At 28.1% G+C, this 22,088-nt stretch overlaps 1 protein-coding gene across 1 annotated transcript; it reads right to left on the bottom strand.

Moving 5' to 3' along the window:
• Nucleotides 1–4,717: 4,717 nt before the first annotated feature.
• LOC109806237 (uncharacterized) lies at nucleotides 4,718–14,251 on the bottom strand. Its single transcript, XM_020368610.3, has 7 exons — nucleotides 12,914–14,251; nucleotides 10,327–10,734; nucleotides 10,180–10,236; nucleotides 9,668–9,910; nucleotides 8,800–8,982; nucleotides 5,484–5,545; nucleotides 4,718–5,351 (listed from the first exon to the last, which is right to left on the bottom strand). The coding sequence occupies exons 1-7, from the start codon at nucleotides 13,047–13,049 to the stop codon at nucleotides 5,154–5,156; spliced, it is 1,287 nt and encodes a 428-aa protein (XP_020224199.1). The 5' UTR covers nucleotides 13,050–14,251; the 3' UTR covers nucleotides 4,718–5,153.
• Nucleotides 14,252–22,088: the final 7,837 nt, after the last annotated feature.

Raw genomic sequence — 22,088 nt, forward strand, 5'->3', positions numbered from 1 at the left:
TGCGTGTCTATTGTTATTTGATGAAACAGTCACTGTTAAAACAGTTAGATGCTATCAACAAAAGGTATAGATAGTGATATCAGTTAAAATGAAACTTTGAAGAGACATAAAATAATTTTGTATGAGGGAAAATCATTCAGCAATCAGGAAGTAACTCGTGCTCTGCTGCAACATGGCCACTAAACTGGGTGTTAAGGCCAAACTGTGTTCATAGTTTGACATCAACAACCATTACAATTAAATAATGCATTTGAGTTTATAAATAAAATCTATTGATTTTGAAACTTCAAGGGTGTTTACACAGTTTTAAATTAGATTGCCTTTTAGTGCAAAGCATATCATCGAGTCAACATTTCTGATGGTTAAGTTCGTTAAAAAGTCAACTTGATCAAAAGGACAAATTTTATATCAAGTTCTCAATATCCTTGCCATCAACATCTAAAATTAAACCAGGGCATGTGTATTTTTCCGCTAAAGAATAATATGATAATTTCTAGATAAACGTTCCTGCCGTTATTTAATATATTTGAAAACTTGATGACAAGAATACAAGAAACTTGATTTGAGTTTTGTTTCTAAATTCTAATCAAATAGATTTAGTACATTACCTTGATCTTTAATGCTGCACCTTCATCAGATACCAACCCAGGGAAAAACCAACTACCTGTTAAAACCAAAAAAGAATTCAGAGTTTAGATCACTTGTAATGTCATAGATAAATAAATTAAGGACTAAAATAAAGTAGTAAAAGTACCGAATAGCGATTAATTGGAATGAGGAAACTGAAGCAAAATGAGCATCATATTTTATGATCAGTTGGTTGGTTGGTTGTATTGTAGGTGTTGAGCAGTTCTGTTGCAACTAAGGGTCAACTGCTGACACTAGCGAAAAATTAACGAATGATGGTGTTTGCACTATTACATGTTATTTACTTCAGAATTTTCTTCATACTATTTTGTAAAATACCGTTGAAAAACAGAACATGAATACATAGCTGTATAGTTAAACAAAATACAGAGACACATACAAAAGGAATAAAAATTGATTTGATTATTTGAGTTATGAAGTCAGTTTTACATATATTGAAAATGTTTATAGTAAATATTTTTAAATTTTAAATTTGGTTAACTCCTGATTAGATAAAATAAATAATAAAATATGATTAAGTCTTAAATCCTAAACTTTTAGTTAAACTTACAAATAAAACAGAAAACAGTAGAGAGTTTGAAATATTTAATTATGATAATGAAAAATAATAAGAATATACATTTTATGCACTTATTTCATTCATTATTTTTTGAAAAACTAAAAGATAATAGTAAAAAAAAACATAAAAATATACCAATAAATTGTTAATTTGAATAGTAATATAGATCTCGAGTTGAAGTTTAACTCTTTATATATATATATATATATATATATATATATATATATATATATATATATATATAAATAAATGGTCGAGACACATAGATTGATCCACGTTTGCAAATGGGGAGGAAAATGCTCCCACTAACCTTTTGATGTTGAATTATATCATACAGATATTACAATAAAATTCCTTCGTTTACCATACTAAAAACAAAGTGCTGGTTGCTGATTTTTTTTTCTTTTTTTTTTTGTAAAAAAAAGTGAATTAATATATTAACCTTTTTAATTGTTTCTTATAATAATGATATGTATAAATATATTAATTATGGTTAAGTCAATAAAGGGGTGATTAATATTCAAGCACATAATATATAATTCATGTTGTAAGTTTAAGTAAGAATATTATTTTCACTGTTTAAAATTTTTTGATTTGTCATTGTTGGGAGGGGAGAAATCCACTAAAGGAGACTAGTCAGGTCTTTTGACAAAAATTATTCACAGACAAAGTTGGTGATTATTTTATATTAATAATATGATTATCAAAAGATGTAAAAGTTATACTTTTATATATGTAGTCACTTAATTATTAATCATTTTATACTAACACAATGTTGTGACAAGGCACTTTTAGATAGAGTAACTAATACATCGATGAAAACATTTTGTACTTGTCTAAGGGTATTTCAATAATCTTCTCTTTGTTTGACTTTCTTCCAATTCTTTCAAAAAGAACTTGATCTCTTAACTCCAAGGTAAATGGGGAGGTACATGCAAAAAAAAAATTTGACACCCAAGTAAAATCTTGGGTTCAGAGCATGAATTGTGCAATAAATGCGTGTTCACAATAGTTTTAACCTTATTTTATATTATTATTTATACTAATTTTATTGGGTCTGAACTTTTTTAATGGGCCTAAGTTTTTAGAGCCTTCACTTATTGCATAGATGACATTGTATGGTGTAGGCTCATTATATATATACCTCCTTTTTTTTTTAATAACTACACTTGGTGCATGATTTTATAATTTTAACTGAGGTTGATTTTTTTTTTTTAATTATGATCTAGTTAAAATGCTGATAACATTTATTACTAAGAAATTAGGATAAACTTTCTCAGTCGACTTTTGATCTTTGACCTTAATGTAGGATTATTTAACAAAAATTATCAAGGAATTGTGGTTTCTCTTAAACAACCTTTAATTTATCATCTAAGGAATTAGAGTTAAAATATAAGTGTGGACTATTGAATTAATTGTATAATTATTTTATTGAATGAAAATTGCGGAGAATTTATATAGGAAAGATTAGCGAAATCAATCTTTAGTTGCTCTTATCATTATCTAAATTCAAATTCTTAATTTCTTTGTTACATGCTTTTTTATAAATTTTCATATTACAATTTAAACAACTTTTAAATTTCTTTTATATATGTTTAGTTCTAGAACTATACTAAACAATTATAAACTCAAGTCTCTATAGATTCTATAGCTTGGACTTCTATCCTCTTCACTACCTATGACAATTGGTATACTAGTCAAATGTGTATTAGGAAGTTTCATCACTATTTATTCTTCATATTCTTTATTCTAAGATCGTAATTTGAGTTTTAATTAAAAAATATTTTCAACAATGTCCTCCTCATTGTTTTTCAATCTTTGCTCATAAGTTTCAAGATAACCCATTAGTTATATTACTAATATGGTAGACAAATCGTTGGTTAGTTCAATCATAGTTGTGATTGCATCATATTTATATGAAATAGAAATTAGAATTTTCTCAACAATATTTTTGTCAAGAATATATTTCTCATACGCTTTCATTTGACTAACTATTTCCTTTATTTTAGAATAATAGTCTTTTACGATCTCAACTTGTTTCATTTTTATTATCTCAAACTTACATCTAAGAACTTAAAGTTTAACATTACATACCTTCTCATATCCTTGAAAACTCCTCTTGTAACATATATCTCATGTTTCATTTGCACTCATGACACCTATTATTAATTATTGAAATATTGTGTCAGTAATTTCTTTTTAAAGAATAAATAATGCACTTGAATCTTTCTATTTATTTTTCTTAAACCCCTTCCTCTGAGTTGTAGTAAAAGATTTAATGTCTTCTGAAATAGTAAATCCATCTTTCACAATATTTCATAAAATTATGAGAGAATAAAAGAATAATTTTCTCCGATAAAAATAAAGACCTAAATATATGATTGTTAGTTGCTAGGGACAATAAGTTAAAAAAGTATTTTAAAAATAGTATTAAATATAGTTGAATATTTTAGTAATTAAAAAGTATATCTATCCTTATATAGATGAGTACATATAACTTTAATATCATTGATAGATTTTATAATAAGGAGACGGTGGAATTAAATCATTTAATTGGTAGCAGTAGAAGTTTAGTTGTAGGAATTGATTTTAAAATTAAAGGAGGTAAATGCTACTTGCTTTTAGGAGGAAGCTGATTTTATTGATCCGTTGTAGTGATATGGCAATTTAATGGATACAGATCCTCTGCGGTTTAAAAAAAACCGTGTGCAGTTCAATCTTCCACCGTGAATTATTTTTATATTTTATTTTTTCATTAATAATGTATTTAAATAAAAATATAAATCAATGGTTAAGATTCATGCAGTTCAATTTTAAGCTACCGAGGATCTTAATCCACAATTTGATACATAATGACCTATTTATATGCTCCCTACACAGCCTTTTACCAATGAGGAGGATTGAAAATTTTTATTTGAAAATCTCTAGTTGGCATTTAATTCTTTTATACAATTGACTATTCTAGCCTTTTCTTTTTTCTAAATTACTCATGACAATATTTATTCTAACATTTTCTAAAATATTCCTAAATTTGCATTATGTTCCGACAGTTTGTCAATAACAAAGTGCATGTTTGATTTATTTCCTCGCAAATGTGATTCCATGATAACTGCTTAAATTTGCCTTCATGATGAAAAAGATAAATGCCTGAATCAAAGTCCAAGCTCTGATAACCATAAAACAAATATACGGGTGTTGAAAAAATGGGTCACATATTCCCAGAACACAATCTGTAAATTTATTTAAAATTGAACTAAGAAATACAATAAAGAGTTTCTGGTTTATAGACGAATTACAATGTTGAAAATAAGAAACTAATCACCTAGATTTTGGCTAAATTTAAATGACAGAAGATTCTCCTAAGTTGCAAAACTAACTGAATCAAAGAAATACTAACTAATTCAAATATTAAGCAACATACTCTATAACACACTTTTCTTAACATATTCATTTATATTAGTCATAATTTATTGAAAAGTATAAAATTAAGATAGTGGGTCATTCAATAAATTTCATCTAATAAAAAAGAATGTGTTCAAAAAAGTGTAATAAAAAATGTGTTTCTGACTGTTAAAATATTAGACATAGACATACCATATGCATAAACTTTCCTACTGTGGCAAGCGATATATTTGTCACACACAACAGTTTCCATTAAACTTGTTAGTATGATTCCCATCCAGGTTGTTGCACATTAAACTTGGACGTCTGCATGGCAAAATTTGACGTTGATTCAAACCATCCAAACTTTTGTATGAGTTTCTTGACAAGGTCACCAACTATGTAAGCAAGCACTGAGGCCACAGCAGCAGTGCTGACATAATAAAGTACTGTTTTGAAGTATGTGAGATAGGTTTTTGGTCTCTTAATATATGCTTTGGCAATGGAAAGCAAAGTTATGCAAATCAGAGAAGCTCCAGCAGCAGCAGCTAGCCTCAAATCCTTCTCAGTTCTCATCTCTCTCATCAAACGAAAATCCATATACCACTGGAGCCACTAATCCAAAAATAATGAATGAAAATATTGCAATAAATGCATGAAGGGTGAAATTCTTCCTCGGGCCCAGTAACTCATTGTATTGATCCACTGCTGCATCTGTGTCATTCTCAGCTCTTTTAGGTTCTTCAGATATCATTTCATTAAGCTGAAATGTATGCATGTATTAGCTTCAAGTGCCAGAAATTACTAATAATGTTAAATAATATATTATTCTATGGGAAATTGGGCATGTGAAATCATTTAGCATGGAATTAAATAATTTGAAGACATAACTCACATTATGAGCAAGTACGAAAAGTCCACCAATCAGGTTTGCAATAGCCAGTGCCACAATGTTCACTGTAAAATAACGAAACTGTCACTAAAATTCCAAGGTTAATTCCGAAAACTTATGCATCTATTCTTTTCCCTCCGGCCACCTTAATAATGATGTTAATTGCGTGATACATAACGATAAACTTTTTTGTATACATATCTTTCAGTGTGAAAATTAATGAAAATTATGTGTCTCTATATTCTCTTCTTAAAGTCTTCATCCACTTTATAAAAAATTAAGAATACACACTACTAGATTTTAATCTTTTAGCAACATTTTCTTGTTTACATTTGTTAAAATGTTACTATATATTAAATAAATATTATTTTGTAACACTTTTTTGAAAAATGTCATTATAGGTAGAGTAACATTTTTTATTTCAATATTATTCTTTCTAATTGTTTTCAAAATCAAAGTCTCATATCGAGTAAAATTTTTTTACATAAGTTATTTTGCAACATTTTTTTTGAAAAATGTTACTATAATTGCTTCTAAAATCAAAGTTCCACATCGAGTAAAAAAAAGTATATTTCTCTTATATCTAATTATAACTCATAATTAAAGTCTCACATCGAATAGATTAATGACTTATAAAGAGTATATATACTCATATAGTTATATTTAAGATAAATAAAATTTGATATTCTATATATAATTAGTGGTGACTAACTAAAAGTGTATTTCCCTAAAAACTTAAGGAACTCTTAGAAGTTTAGGAAATATAAAAATATAATAATTGATAGTAATATTTAAATTAAAATTAATTTTTATTTTATAAGATTAACAAAATATTGGTACCATCATTAAAATGTTACAAAAAATTATTAAAATGTTACAAAAATACTACTTTGGTAACATTTAAAAAATGTTACCTAATTATGCAAAAATGTTATTAAAAGTCTTTAGCAACATGCACTATATACAACATTTGATAATATGTTGCTAAAACAAATTAGCAACATTTATACATAATTAAGTAACATTTTTCAAATGTTGCTAAATACCATTTGTGTTGTAGTGTACAGGATATTAATTTATGATTATACTCTATTTTTTTTACGTTATATAGTTTTGTAAAACTTTGAGTTAAATCTCATTTGCTTGTATGACTTTTATTGGATATCACATGTCAACTAGAGATAAAATCGTAATAATGTATATAAGTAGAGAATAATTTTTATCTAATAAGTTAGTATTGTATATTTGAGTTAGGTCCAAATTTATTTTTTAATATAATATCATAATTATCTAGATCCACTCTTAAAAGGTCATATACCTAGGAATGATAAAAAAATTTGTGCCAACAAATATTTATGGATAAAATCCACAACAGATAATAAATGAATACTTAAATGGATACATGTTGACAACTTAAATAGATATATATCCGTTAATAAATGAAAACACAATGAATATCAAGGTACTTGCTCTGGCTACGCGGATACTCACTAAATACTTATAATAATAAAATTATTTAAATTTCTTTGTTAAAATATGTATCATGTACTAAGTAAAAATATGATATTACTTAAATTTCTTTGTTAAAATTATATCATGTGCGAAGTAAAAATATGATATTACTTAAATTTATTTTATTTAAACTTGTGAAATTAAAATATTATAATTTTTTATCTCTTATGTTGGACTTGTGGAATTGAATTATTTTATTTTATTAAATTTGTTTAAATTTATAAGAATGAAGTAATTTAAAAATTAAACTTAGTTTTTAAATTGAAGAATCTTGATTAATAAAATTATCTACAATATTTGAATATTTTAAATTTTAAATTTTAGAATGTTATTTTTAAAGAAATCATTAGAATGAATAGAATTATTATTAAAATATTTTAGGCTTTATTAAAATGTTTTAAAGAAAATGTTAGAATAGATAAAAATTATTATTAAAATATTTTTTTAAAAAATAAATATCCACATATATGCATGGATATTGAAAAATATATGCAAATATTCACTTAATAAATACTCGCACGAATATGGAGACAAGTATGAAATAAATATTTATCCCACCAAGTAGATAGTGGGGCTACTACTTGTACGCGTCTTGTCCCACCGTATTGACATCCTTACATGATGGTAGAGGTATAACTAAGGGACCCACTACTAGTTAGGGTCGTAACTAGGAAGATTCAAGAGAATTGAACTTGTGTTGAGGTTAATGCATATAAGCTCTTTTTGAGTTGGGTTATTACTTAAAATCCAATACTTTTCTTTATTTTGGACTTTATATTATAGGCCTTATAATATTGGACTTTGGGCCTTGATTGGACTTGTATTTTTGGGCCTTATAAGGTATTGATTTTTGAGTCTTGTATTTTTTGGGTCAAGTAGAATAGATTTTTTTTTTTTGTTTTTAATAGACTTTAGGAGTTAAATTTTTTATTTGGGCGATGGATACACATTTGAATTTGAATTGAGGCCATTTGGCCGATCAAGTGGCTAAGCACACATGGACTACCAAATTCAAATCCAAATGTGTCTCACATGGCATGCAAATGAACAATTCAAACTCCTTAAATCTAGTTGCACATGGGTGCATTGGTTCACACACCAAATTTGAATTTTTGAATTCAAATTGGCATGCTAAACCATGCTAGTTAGGAGGTCATGGTTCATTCTTGACCTTTGGTTAGCCTAACTTCTCCTAGAAGTTATCTAGATCTATTTAAGGTACTTAGTTTGTGTAGTTCAACCACTTTTTGAGTTTATGAACATTCTATTTTTCAGAATTCTCTCTTTTCTCTTTCAAGAGTCTCATTGAAAAATCATTCTTCTTAAGCACTTGCATTTGTTTGCTTCTCCTTCTTTAAGAGACTTGACGCGCCAATTCACACCTTCTTCCATCAATTCTATTTAATTAAAGTCTTTCGAGTTCATAAAGGAAGGATCAAGTGGATTCAAGGAGTTACAATATAAGATTTGTTTGTCATTCTTCATTGAAGGTTCCATTACTACACCCACCATTGATTTATCTACCATACTCAATAATGTTATATGTGAGGGAGTATATTAATAAAAATTTAAGTCTTATATTAATTAAAGATAAAACAATTAAAAAAAATATTTAAGTGAAAAATAAATTTCATTTTATTAGTCAGTTTTGTAAAATTAAAATAGATTGAAATCTACATTTAAAACCCTTAATCCTCTTGTGACCAAAATAATATAATTCAATATTAAAAAAAAAAACTAACTGATTTTCAAGTATTATATAAAAGAGAAAAAGAAGAATGGAATGAAAGTAAATTGTGCAACATACATGTGGTAGCGTCAGCACTCGCTGCAGATGTCACAACACTAAGACTTGCCAACGATTCAAGCAAACCACCGTACACAATGCTTTTAAGAATCTCCAATGTCTTACTACTTGCTGTTACAGTTGTCGTAATAAGTGCTGTGCTTTCAGTAGTAACAACTTCTGCTGCTGCTCCTGCTCCTGCTCCTGCCCAACAAATGTACCACATCATTCATTTCAACAGATTACATGATTTACGTTCATAGCTCTGCCAGAATATATTGGATGTTTTTGTGCCATATTCTCCTATGATTCATCTCTGAAATCAAGCACAATTAACTATCGTGAGGATAAAGACTAAACTAGATTAATTTAATTTTTTTAGGATAAAATATGCTTTAGGAAAATATTTAATCAAAAATCATTTAGTCTCTAAATTCTAAACCTAGGAATTTCGAAATTCATATTTTTAAAATAGTAAAAAAAATTATGTATAGAATATAAAATAATTTTATATTATTATTTAATAAAAATTATTGTATATGATGAGTTTGTTGATTTTTACGATAATTATTTTAAAAATTATAGGAATAATGACTTTTATTAGTTGATAGAGTAAAAATTTTGACATCAATAATAAGTAACCAATAAACCATATAAAATATAACTCTAATCTTATTTTAATTTAACTTTGAGAATAAACCTATCTATCTTATTTTAGGAAAAAAAAAAATATTAGAAACATCGTGTTAAAATAAAGGCACTAAAATTAGTTTTCATCAAAATGATGATGAATCTAAAATCATTTATCCTTCTTTTTATCGACCCATAAGTTGAATTCAGTTTATAGCGATCATATTTTCAGTACATGACTATAATATGTGGTACTTGCCTGTGTCAACTTCATCGATTTTAACCTCAACATGCTCATCTTGTTTCTCATCAAGAATTTGAATATCAGGTTGCTTGGGTATAGTGATAACTCTCCAATCACTCTTTTCTGAAGAGTCAGTTTTATCTTCCACTTCGGTGGCTACATTTTGTGGTTCTAGGCCTGGTAGGGCCTCTTTTTCAGTGGCCTGAAGACTTTGTTTCCCTTTGTCATCTGCAATTTTAATGGCTGATTTTGAGGTACCTATGGCAACAGATTGATTAATTTTCAAATAAAACCATGGCATACATGTGAAATCGTGGGTGCTTCCATTTAGAAAAAGAAATCCATGTGTCATTATTTCATTTGAAAGCATGACAAGAATGCAACAAAACTTGATCTAAGTTGGTTAGTGGAAACTGTCCTGAAAATATAGATAAATTTTGAACTACTATGTTTACCATAAATCATTAAAAAAAAAAAAAAAAACTTGATTTAAGTTTTGTCCCTAATCAAATAGACTCAATAATTACCTTGATCTTTAGATGCGTCACTTTCATCAGATGCCAACCCTGAGAAAAACCAGCTACCTGTTCAAACCAAAGAAGAATTCAGAGTTCAGGTGATTTGTAATATCATAGATGAACAAATAAAGGACTAAAATAAAGTAGTAAAAGTACCTATTGGAATGAGGAAAGTGAAGCAAGATGAGCATCTTATTTGCTCAATTGGTTGCAGGGGTTGAATTGGAGCATTAATTTGTTCCCATTCACCCTTTTGAATGTAGACCTTTTGGATACAAGATTTGCAATTGGGACAGTAGAATCCATGTGTTGGAGGTATCTCAAATACCCTTTCCAAATATAATTCTTGCCTTTCCTTATTTTCTTTCATTGTGCCAACTGTTACAATTTCAGACGTCACATTTTTCGAAGTAGAATACTGAGGAAGAGGAAGATCATCAGAAGCTGGTAAAATTGTGATATTCTCTGTTTCCTCATGTTTTAGGATCGTTTCAGTATACACCTCTGTTCTGATAATGTCAAATTTCTCTTTGGTCTCGGATTCATCGAACTCTATACCTCCACCTTTCAGTCCAGAAAATCCGTTGACATAGTCAATAACAGAACTCACCAATTCGCAAAACATTTAATTTAAGTGTCTCATAAATTTAACCTACTTTAAATCAAGTAGCTCACTTTTGGTTTTACATTTATTTCCACACTAAAGTAGACAAATTCCACTATTTGATATTTATCACTATTATACAAAGAATTAATTTCATAGTTCTGAATTTCAGCTAGGTTCGACAGAAATAATAATAAAAATATTAAATAAAGTGTTAGAACACAATAAGGGTTAAACACCTAAAAAAGTTTATAATAAACTAAGAACAAATCACACAAGTAAATTTAATAATATATCATAATTTAAAATCTTAAGATATCAAATTTATGAATCATTCTCACTTATGAATTTTAACACAATCAACTTTATTTAATGTGAGAGTCTTATTCGCACTTGTACACCAACATAACATGAAGTGATTAATGTATTATTAGTTATGAATCATTTTCTTGTTCCATTTATTAAGGCATTTTATCCTTGGCTCCGAGAAATGTAACATTAAACAATTAGTATTATAAATTTATAATGAAGGAATTGTGGATAAATTTTTTATTTTTCTTAGGTGAATGACATTAAACATTCTAACAATCATCAAATTTTAATAGTCGGTCTTAATTAGGAGTGTTTAAAACTGAATCAACTAAAACGAAAAATCATAAACCAATCTAAAAAACTGAAAATCAATGAAAAATTGTATATTAGCGGTTTGGTTCAATCTTTAAATTTTCAAAATCATGTGATTTGGTTTAGTTTTCGATTTAGAATGTGAAACTACTTTAAACCAAACCATACTTATTTGTAAAAAAAAAAAAAAAAATTGAATGCATATTACATCTATACAGAATTGACACAACATAAAAGTTAGTCTATAAAATTTTAAGCCACTAAAAGGTATTTCTCTCCAAATATACAAAATAATATTTAAAAGGAATTAGCTACTATAAGAATTTTAGAAAGAAAAGGTATGAATTGTTTATAAATTTAAAAATAATATTTTTTAAGAGACAAACTATATATGTGAGAAAAATATTTAATATGATAATTAAAATTGTATTAAAGAAATATTTTTACTAAAATAATAAGATAAGATTTATTGTCAAATATATAAAGTAATCAAAATATTTTAGTATTTGTATACTTTTAGTTTTATTTTTGACGAACAGTCTTAAACAACTAACATAATATTATATATTTTTAGTTGATTTTAAAATAAAAAATTAAAACTTGCAAAAATCGAATCAATTCAAATCAAACTACTAATGCATTCAAATTGAACCAAATCGAACCGTACTTAATTTTCTTGTTTGATTTGAGTGATTGTTAAGACAAAAATTGAATCAAATTGTACTATGAACACCCCTAATCTCAACCATTAAGTTGAAATAAATGTTTGAGATAAAAAGACTCAATAAAATTATAACCACAACAATTATTATTATTATTATTTATATTATTACTATTATTATTATTATTATTATTATTATCATTATTATTATTATTATTTTTACATTTATTATTATTGATAATGATAACAATAATAACAACAGTTGTAACAAAATACTGATAGTAACAACTACCGTGTTAATAATATGGACAGTAATAAAACAAAGATAAAAATGGATACAAGTGTTGACGGTGACCGCAATAACAAGAATAGTAATTATAATAAGGAGGATTTTGGCAGCAAGGACACAAGCAACAAAGATAGAAATGTGTATGGTTTGGTTTAGGCAGAGTAACAAATGCTGAAGAGGCAAGGAACCACCATGGAAGCTATATACTTGTAAAGTGTGGATAAGCTTTTCTCTTCAAATGTAGCTGAGAACTTTTCATAGAAAATAATAACAATCATATCATTATGAGTCCACGTCTTGTAAAACAAAAAAATAAAACAAAATGAACCCACATCTTCTATTAATTTTTCCGTTAAGATAGATAATATAATACTGATATGTGTATTTAATTTCTACTTTTAATACCTGCCTTTTGTTTTCGAAATGCAATTAAGGTCGTGGGAAAACATATTATTAAACATTGATAAAAATAAAATAAAAAATTATAGTGGAGCTTAAAAAAGCATTTATAGCGTGTATATGAAAAAAAATGCCCTAAATATTTAGTTAGCTATAGTATGTTTACCTTTAACTTGAATGTCCTCATTTGAATTGCTAGCACTGGCGTTAGTGCTACTGAGCTGGAGATGCCTCCTTCTTTGCAAGCCCACTTCTTCAACCTCATTCTCTGCTTCATTTGATGGAGTTAATGTAACTTCCATTTTCCTATGGCACTCTTATTTGTACCCTTGATTCAATTCACTGCTAACTCAATGAAATGAAAAGCAAGAACATAATTTATAATGGGGTATGCACAGACACAGTTGACTAATAGTGTATGTATAGGTCACATTTGAAAAATAGAAATGCAGGTAATGAATGGCATGCAGTGTAGGTGTGAGATTTCGTTGTGGTGGGAAAACTCACATTTCATTTCAAATTCAATTCAATACTCAACATTTCATCACATGGTAGAATGTTGACCATTAAATTTGAAATCTATGGCCAAGATTCACTGAAAGCCACGAACTTTTACTGTCTCAAAATAAAACGGTCCAATCCAATCTTGTTCTGTTCCAACTAAGTGTCAACTGCTGACGGTCTCACACTACAAACAAAAATAAAGAAAATGACAAACAGACAAGTTCTTCCGGTAATTATGAATAAATATTTTCCTCTTTTCGTGTCTATGTTTTATAGTTTTGAAGGTATAAATGATATTAAATATTTATAATGAAAGATATTTGTCTTTATACATTTAAATCTGATGGATTCTTAGGTGGACTACTAATATTGGTGGTGCAGTGCAACATGTACTATAGTTAATAATGACCTTTAGATTAATCTCAAGTTCCTATTATTGTCATTCACCTTTTGTTATGAAAAACTATTAGATAATTCATGATTTTGAAGTGTTCATAATCCTAATCAATCGCTATATAACATATATTTAAATTTTTCAGTTGAGAGAAAAAGTTAATGACACTTGATTACCTAGAGATTCATTAGAGATTATATTCAAGATTACCTAATAATCTCTCATTCACTGCCACTCACCTCCATACTGTGAAACATCTTGGCTTCTTAAAATAAGCCCATCAACAATTATCAGCATGATACAACATTCACAATTCACACAAATATAATAGACATGAATTTCACTAATCTATATACATGTGACACCAATAAAAACATATTAACATTGCTTGAAAGTTCACATAGATACTAGCACTCGATGTTGTATTAAGTTTAAGACATTTGTAAAAATATGTAAAATCACACGAGGCAAGCTCCAAAACTCCAAATTTCACATTCAAATGGTAGAATCATTGAGGTCTATAACTACTCTATCATACCATTAATCACTCAATCTTCCACATTGCTCTACGTGTTGGGTTTTTTACATGCACTAAAGGTTTCTCATAAATTCACAATTTACACCAATTTACCACAATTCACAACAATCATAAGACAATTATTAATCATAGAGCATAAAAGAATCAAGTAAACACACAATCACTCAAGGTATAAGTGAAATTCTGGGGTTCCCAAGGTTCCCACACAAAGCACATAATACAAATAATAAAATTGGAAGTCAATCCTATTACCTAACAAATACCACACACTCTAGAACGAGATTATTCACTCCTTCTTTACCTCGATATATAAATGCTAGACAAAGGAAATGAGTTTTTTGAGTGATCTCCTATTGCCTCTACGTTCTCTTTGAGCGGTTCTTGATTTAGAGAAAAGGAAGCACAAGATGAAAAGAGTGTAAAAACCAATCAACTTCTTAAAAATCCTTTCAAAACCCAATTCCCCATATTTAAGTAAAAGATACAATTATATTATGAGTCTATTTGAATACAAGCTTAAGCTTAGAAGTGTTTTGAAGACTTTTTCTATTAAAAATACTCTTTATTTTTAGTAAAGAAGCTCTAAAAAACATCTCTAACTTATATCCAAACACTTTGACATTTATAAATAAAATTCATCCCTCAAATAACACTTATTATATTTTCCAAAGCCTCTCTTAACTACCACACTTAATATTTCAAGAGCACCAATATTTATTGAAAATATTATTTTATTAAACCAATTTTATTAATTAAAACATCCTTTAATAATTTTATGAAAACATCCTTATTTTCTACTAATATATATAATAAAGAAAATAAATATAATATAATATAATTATAATATATTTTATAAATTCTTAAATATATTTTATCTAAAAATTAAAATAAACATGTTTTGATTTTAATTCCCATAAATAAATTATTTATTTTTATCCTTCTAAATTTGACACTATTGATTTTAGTTCCTACTATTATATGATATTTTTTAACTACTTTGTATATTTATCTAAAGATAAAGTGACCATATAGCAATTTGTACTCATAAATGTATGTGATATCATGTATGTATGGGTCACTTCTTAAATTTTTATAGATCTTTAAAAAGAAATATTATTTGTCTACTTTAAAATGATCATAGGTGATATATAAAAATAATAACTTTAAATTTTAAGGAATGAAAATTAAATAAAATTTAAATCCTAAATCCTAAATATGTATATTCATTTAACAAAAAAATAAAAAAAACATATTTAAACCAATTTAACTATTTAAAATAATTAATTTTTAAATTATAATTATATATATATATAGTGTAGTTGTTAAAATACTATATACTATGTTAAATTTGTTATGATTTAAGTACATGAGGAGAAACTAATTCTGAAGACTAATCAATTAAGTGTTAAAGTCTGATGGCATAGGTATAACATTAAATTTCTTTTCGTACTCAATACTGGACTCCTAAAAAAATTTCTAAATCCCCTTTGAATGAAAAGTAGCAGCATTTTTTTCTTCTTGCCACGTTGGCACATTTGTATTCTTTCTTTCGTTATTGTTGCACCTGTAGTCTTCTTGTTTTGTCTTCTTATTTTGTTTCTACTTAAATTTTTGTTCTGTTATCTTAATAACGTACGTCGATCTATCACTTCCTGCATGCTACTTTGTTTTACTTCAGTACAGCAAAACCAGTGTCTCAGTGTATCCTATGAACCATTCCTAAAGAAATTATTACTCGCGGTACTAGTACTACCACGTGATTATGTGAATCTCCCATCTTTAGTTCTACCCTTTTTTTTTTCTTTTTTTTTTTAAATAACTATGAAAATATGTTTATTTTTAATTTAAAAAAATATTTTATTTTAAATATTTTCAAAAGAAGCCCAAAAAATTAAAAATTAAAAAAAAATGTTATTTTCACTATTCTCTACACTTTTGAAAATACGATGACATTTGATAATAATTATTAAAAAAAAAATTTACAAACTACCAAGTTTGCAACCTTGTAGAGATAATTCAATAAACTTTTAATTTTTCTTATACATGTAATTCAATTATTTGTCTTATATATTTTCTTTTATGTGCAGAAATTTTCTTTATTAGTACTTACATATGTATTATATATTAATATTTTAAAATTTATTAGATATAATTATTTTAAAAAAAATTAACTACATGTGTTTTTTATATTATTAAGATGTGTATGTTAACGATGATGATATAATAATAATGATGATATAATAATGATAATAATAATAATAATAATAATAATAATAATAATAATAATAATAATGGTAATAATAATAATAATAATAATTTAAAAATCTTTAAATATAGAACAAATTTAATATTATAAATTTACTAAACATATATGTTGTTAATTAGTAGATAATTAATTAGAATAGTAGTTATTCTGTTTATGAATATTGAAGCATATTTCTAGCATAATCCCTTGATTTTAGGGGTTATATGGTTATTTATCAACTATCAAATATATTGATAATCATAATTATCAATAATATTAGAGTTTTTGAGATATTATATATCAATTAAGTTTGGTTGTGTCAACTTTATTTTCTAGACAATATGTAGGAGTACTCACGTGTTAACCCTCTTGAAGACCAAGTCAATTGCCGTTCAGCATTCCTATCCATGTGTTGTTATCCTTGTTGAAGTTGTTATCATATCTGTTGTTATCTCTTCCTTTTATTTAGGCTTCAGTTATTATCAATTCAAATGTATCGTTGATACAAATGTATATAAAAGCCCACAGCATGAATAGAAAAGTATCACGTTAAAATAATACTATATAGTTTTCCCTTTTCCTATACAATACAGAAGTCTCCAAGCTCTAAGTTTTGAAAAGGAAAAGGAACTTAAAATATTATAAACTGAGCTTAATTAATTTGGTTATGATTTATTTTGAGATTTAAATTTGATCTTGACATTTCTTATGTTAAGTCTAATATATTAACTTTAACAACTCAAGTTTAGATTTAGGCTTACACACAACCTTTAGTTATAAGCTTGGACTCATGTTATTAAAATGAGTTTGAATTCTTCTTTTAGATGATAAACTTATATTAAACTTTTAGAAATAGGCTCAGAGACTTCACAATTATAAAGTAGTTAGGCTTGGACTCATCCTTTAAATAATTTAAGCTTAATCTAGGCTTAATAAATGAGTAGGTTCAGACTTAGCCTTTAAAAAATTTAAGCTCATACTCAACTTAATAAGTAGGTTTAGATTCAACCTTTAAAGAACTTGAGCTCGAACTTGACTTAATAAATGTGTAGGCTAAGACTTAGCCTTAAAAGAATTTATGTTCAGACTTGGCTTAATAAACATGTATGTTTGAATTTGACCTTTAAAGAACTTAAGTTAAACTTGACTTAATAAATATGTTGGCTCTGACTCAGCTTAATAAATATGTAGGTTTGGATTAGACTTTTAAAGAACTTAAGCTCAAACTCAACAATTAATAAATGTATAGGCTCAAACTCAATCTTTAAAGAATTTAAGCTCGAACTTAGCTTAATAAACATTCGATGAAGAAAATAAACCTAATGTATTGCTTATCACAAGGAGAAGATAAATTATGAGAATTCTAATGGAGTCACACTCTAAATAAATTAAAGGACTCAAGACCTTTGAAAGGGAGAGATAAATCTAAAAAATTCTCAATGTATTAATCACCAAAAGTGATTACAATGTGTGGGAGAAAGTATTATATGGAGTTAGTTAGCTAGTGGTACAAACTAAACCAACCCATGGTTTAGTAGACCATGGTTAGGTTAGCTTGTGAGACAAGCTAACTTAACTCTAGTTAGGCATGGATTTTTGATGTCCAACTATTAGTCCCACATTCCCTCAATAAGTCTATATACATTAGACATGAGAGGTGTACGTAGCTAGTCATGGAGGTGTGACTAACTAGGGGTGTGAAGTGGAAAAAATAGGTGAACTAAAAGCTACATGGAAGGTGTGACTAGGCATGCAAGTGTGACTAGGAAGAGTGAGTAAAGCACATAGGGAGGTGTATAAAACACCAAAGTGGGGCCTCCTCCTTAGAGCACCTCCAGCAGGGGGTGCTTGTACTGTATCTTAAAAATAAGCAACGGAGCTTAGAAGCATTTGCCATTTGAGTGATCCTACGTGGCAAGAGAAGTTTTAATTTTTTTAGAACCGGAGCTTCAGCAAGCAACGATGCTTAGCACTATGAAATTTGAAATGGAGAGCTTTCATTGGTTCGTGCGGATATTTGCTGGAAAGTGCACAATGGTTTTGCAAACAAAAGAAACCAACACCGCCACCTTCTTCACTGTCTCTGAATCCGGACGCGCCCAGGCTCGCGCCGCTTCCGCCCCGTCCCTGCCAAAAACAACCGCCGCCTGCTACGCCGTCTCCTGGCCGAACCGCCGCCCGCACTGCACTGCGCACCGCGCGATCGAGTTCAGCCCCAACGCGCACCAACACCAGCAATACCAAAAACAAAAGAAACCACCCCCGCCATGTTGTCCACTGTCTCCGGATCCGGACGTGCCCAGGCTCGCGCCCTTCAGCCCCGTCCTAGCCAGCAACAACCGCCGCCTGCTCCGAGAGGGTGGGATTCGAGTGGGAGTGAGAGTGGGTGTGAAGGAGAAGATGGAGGAAGTTGTGGAACGAGAGAGAGAAGGGAAAGTGAGAGATGTTGAGAAAGTGAGAGTCCTGAGAGAATGAACAAATGAAACATCCCGGGAAAAAAAAAAAAAGGAATAATTTCCATTGTTGTAATTTTATTATTTAATTTCTTTTTATTATTGTAATTTTTTATTATGTAATTTTTTTATTCATATTTATATATTATTCATAATAATTAATTTTTTTTAAAAATTATCATAAAGTGTAGTGTGAGTTGTCAAAAAGTGTAATATGAGTTGTAAAAAAGTAGGGGTGCTTATAAGCAATTTTCATTGGAACAAAAATTGTAAAAATATAGTATGAGTTGTTTATGAGTGACGTGGCACAGTGGGACCCATTTAAAGTGGTTGGGAGTTGCTTATAAGCAACTCCCATTGTAGATGCTCTTAGGCTTCAAACAAACCCACTTGTTACATTTCCCATTTATAGAATACACCACTAATTACCAAACAAATCACAAAGGAAAAAGTACAAAAAATACCCTAATCTAATTGATCCAAAATACAAGGTCAAGAAAAGAAACATACTTACAAGAAATAAGTGGACTAAATATTAATGATCCTAAAGTTCAACATGAGCTTAGACCTTCTATCTTCACTTCTTGCTCACTCCTTTTGGATCCTTTTTAGAAATGTCCTATTGGAGATAAAAAGAAAATTATTTAAAGCAATTGCAACATACTGCATGATAACTTTAAATAAGTTTGTAAACTTAGATAGTTATGATTTTCTTATTTTTAGATATGATTAGATAAGTTTGTTACCTTAGATAGTTATAACTTATATAAATAAATGTACTATAGGATACTTTAATAATGAATAAAAGAACACACTACCATATTTTAATATGTCCCTTGTGATGGATTCTTTAGGGAGGGATGATTTCATCATCATGTTCAAAAAATTGTCATAATTTTAACACAAGATTAATAAAGTGACTAAAATTGTACAATTGTAATACTTGAATAATCTAATTTTGCTTAAATCAAACATGGAGAACAAAAGTTGTAAGTCTTCAAAACTTGAAGACCGAGTACATTTAAGTCATTTTTGTTGTCTAGTTTTCTTCCATATTAGTATTTTTTTTTTTTTTGCTTCTTAATAAGCATTTTATTTTTATTATTTATATGTTTCTGCACGAACATTTTATTGTTTGTGGGTGTGTGGGTTGATGTGTGGGCATGTGAGTTTTTCCTTCTTAAAAATGTTAATAATATAAAAAGAATTTCATGTAAGAAATGGACATATTAAGATATTAATATAAGGACGCCATAATTTTTTATTCTAAATAAACATTATACAATAATTTTCAAATCTAAACTACTTTTAGGATTGAGTTAATTAGGAAATAATAAATTGATTTTGTTGACCTCTATGCTTAACGAACATTAAATTCGTCACAAGATTGATTTATGAAATATAACCAACATAATGTCATGCAAGTTAAACTATAATAACCAATTCCGATTTAATTTTAGAATATAATAGGGATAAATTTAGATGAATAGACTCAACTTCTAATTGTAAATAACCATTGGAACAAATAAACCACAATTTTGTTTTGTTTTTTTCTAAAAGTAACCGGCTAAAACTAAACCCATTTTCTGTCACTAATTTAAACCTAATTTTGTAGTTGTTTGCAACGATGGCCATCAAACTGTTAAGTATAAATATATACAATGTAGTGATTACAATTGCAGAAAACAAAAGAAACCTACTCTAAAGTTATCTTAAAGAACCAATTAATAACGTCCGAAGTTTTATGGCTCAACCAAATTCCAGCATGAAGGTTTGGTTCTGTTGCTTTCTTCTTCTTAGCATGGTTGCATTCAACCATGTCCATGCCGTGACGGAGGACGATGTAAGAGCATCCGATGAAATGAGCGGGATAACCGGCCGTAAACTTTTCGGTCAACATATTCGAGCCAACCCTTATACTCGTGGTTGCCTCAGGATTTTTAGATGCCGACAAGAAGATTAAACTTAAAAATACCATTTATATGATACCTACTGTTTCCAGATGAGGTTATCATATTTATCAAGATATAAATATATATATACCAAAAAAAAAAATATCATTATATCTCCCAAAATAGTGTTGTAATGCTTTTTTAGCATTACAAAATACAACATTTATGTATTTTCTCTCGTTTGTACTGTTTATTTTTTATAATATATATGAAATATAATTATTAATAAGGATTGATCTCAATTTGGAACACAAGGTGTGTCCAAAAACGACCTATGATATCTCTCCTGTACTATTAAGCTTTTGCATTGCTCTAAATTGGCATTGCTCTATAAATTTGATCTAACCTATTGTCTTTTTATAGTATACATTATGATGTAGATCTTCAATTCTATTCCCCCCCCCCCCCCTTCCTATATGCCAAATCATGGAATATTTAGCATTTTTTTTTTGGTCAAGCGTGCATATTTTGATCACGTACAAATTAAATCTTAAATTTTAATTAAATATTTATTTTAATAATTTTTTATATTTAAATCAATGAGTATGGTATACAGAAGTGATAATATATATGCTTGGAGGAGAAACTACAGAGAGAAAGTTTGATATGATGGATCTCATTGATTGGAATAACTGTCAATGGAACTCTGACATGATTAATATGATTTTCAGCCAAGAATAATATAGGTAAGCAATCCACAATATCCCTCTCACTGATATTGATAGTCGAATATGGAGATGGAAGGGTAATAGTTGCTACTCATTATGGTTTCATGAACCTTGCTTAGCATATATATAGGTCATCTTAAGGTCAAAAGGCATGTCCTTGTTGGGTGTAGTTTCGCTCAACAAAATTGGGTTCAATGTGCTTTCGGAGATAATTAAGATTGCTTCATTATTGATGGAGGATATGGAAAGTTCGAAGGAGTTTGTAATTATAAGATTGCTTCATTGATGGGATGCAAAGCAAGTAGATAGTTTGGCCAATAATTTACATAATGGTTTATGATGGAAAATACTTCGCTCGGTCTTGTGAAATTTCGATTTGAGTTAGACTCAAAGTCATTAGTATGACTTTATTATTTTGATTCTACTTTTTTGTCACTTTAAAATAAAAATAAAAATAAACTAGTTATGAATTATTTATAATTACATTAATTAACAATATTGTTTAACCCTCAATTGAATGATATAAAGTTGACTTGAAATGTTAATTCATTAATTCAACAAAATGTTGATGTACAAATAATTGTCTA

Source organism: Cajanus cajan, chromosome 3, assembly GCF_000230855.2.
Source record: "Cajanus cajan strain Asha chromosome 3, NIPB_CcT2T_4, whole genome shotgun sequence".
NCBI classification, from domain to species: domain Eukaryota; kingdom Viridiplantae; phylum Streptophyta; class Magnoliopsida; order Fabales; family Fabaceae; genus Cajanus; species Cajanus cajan.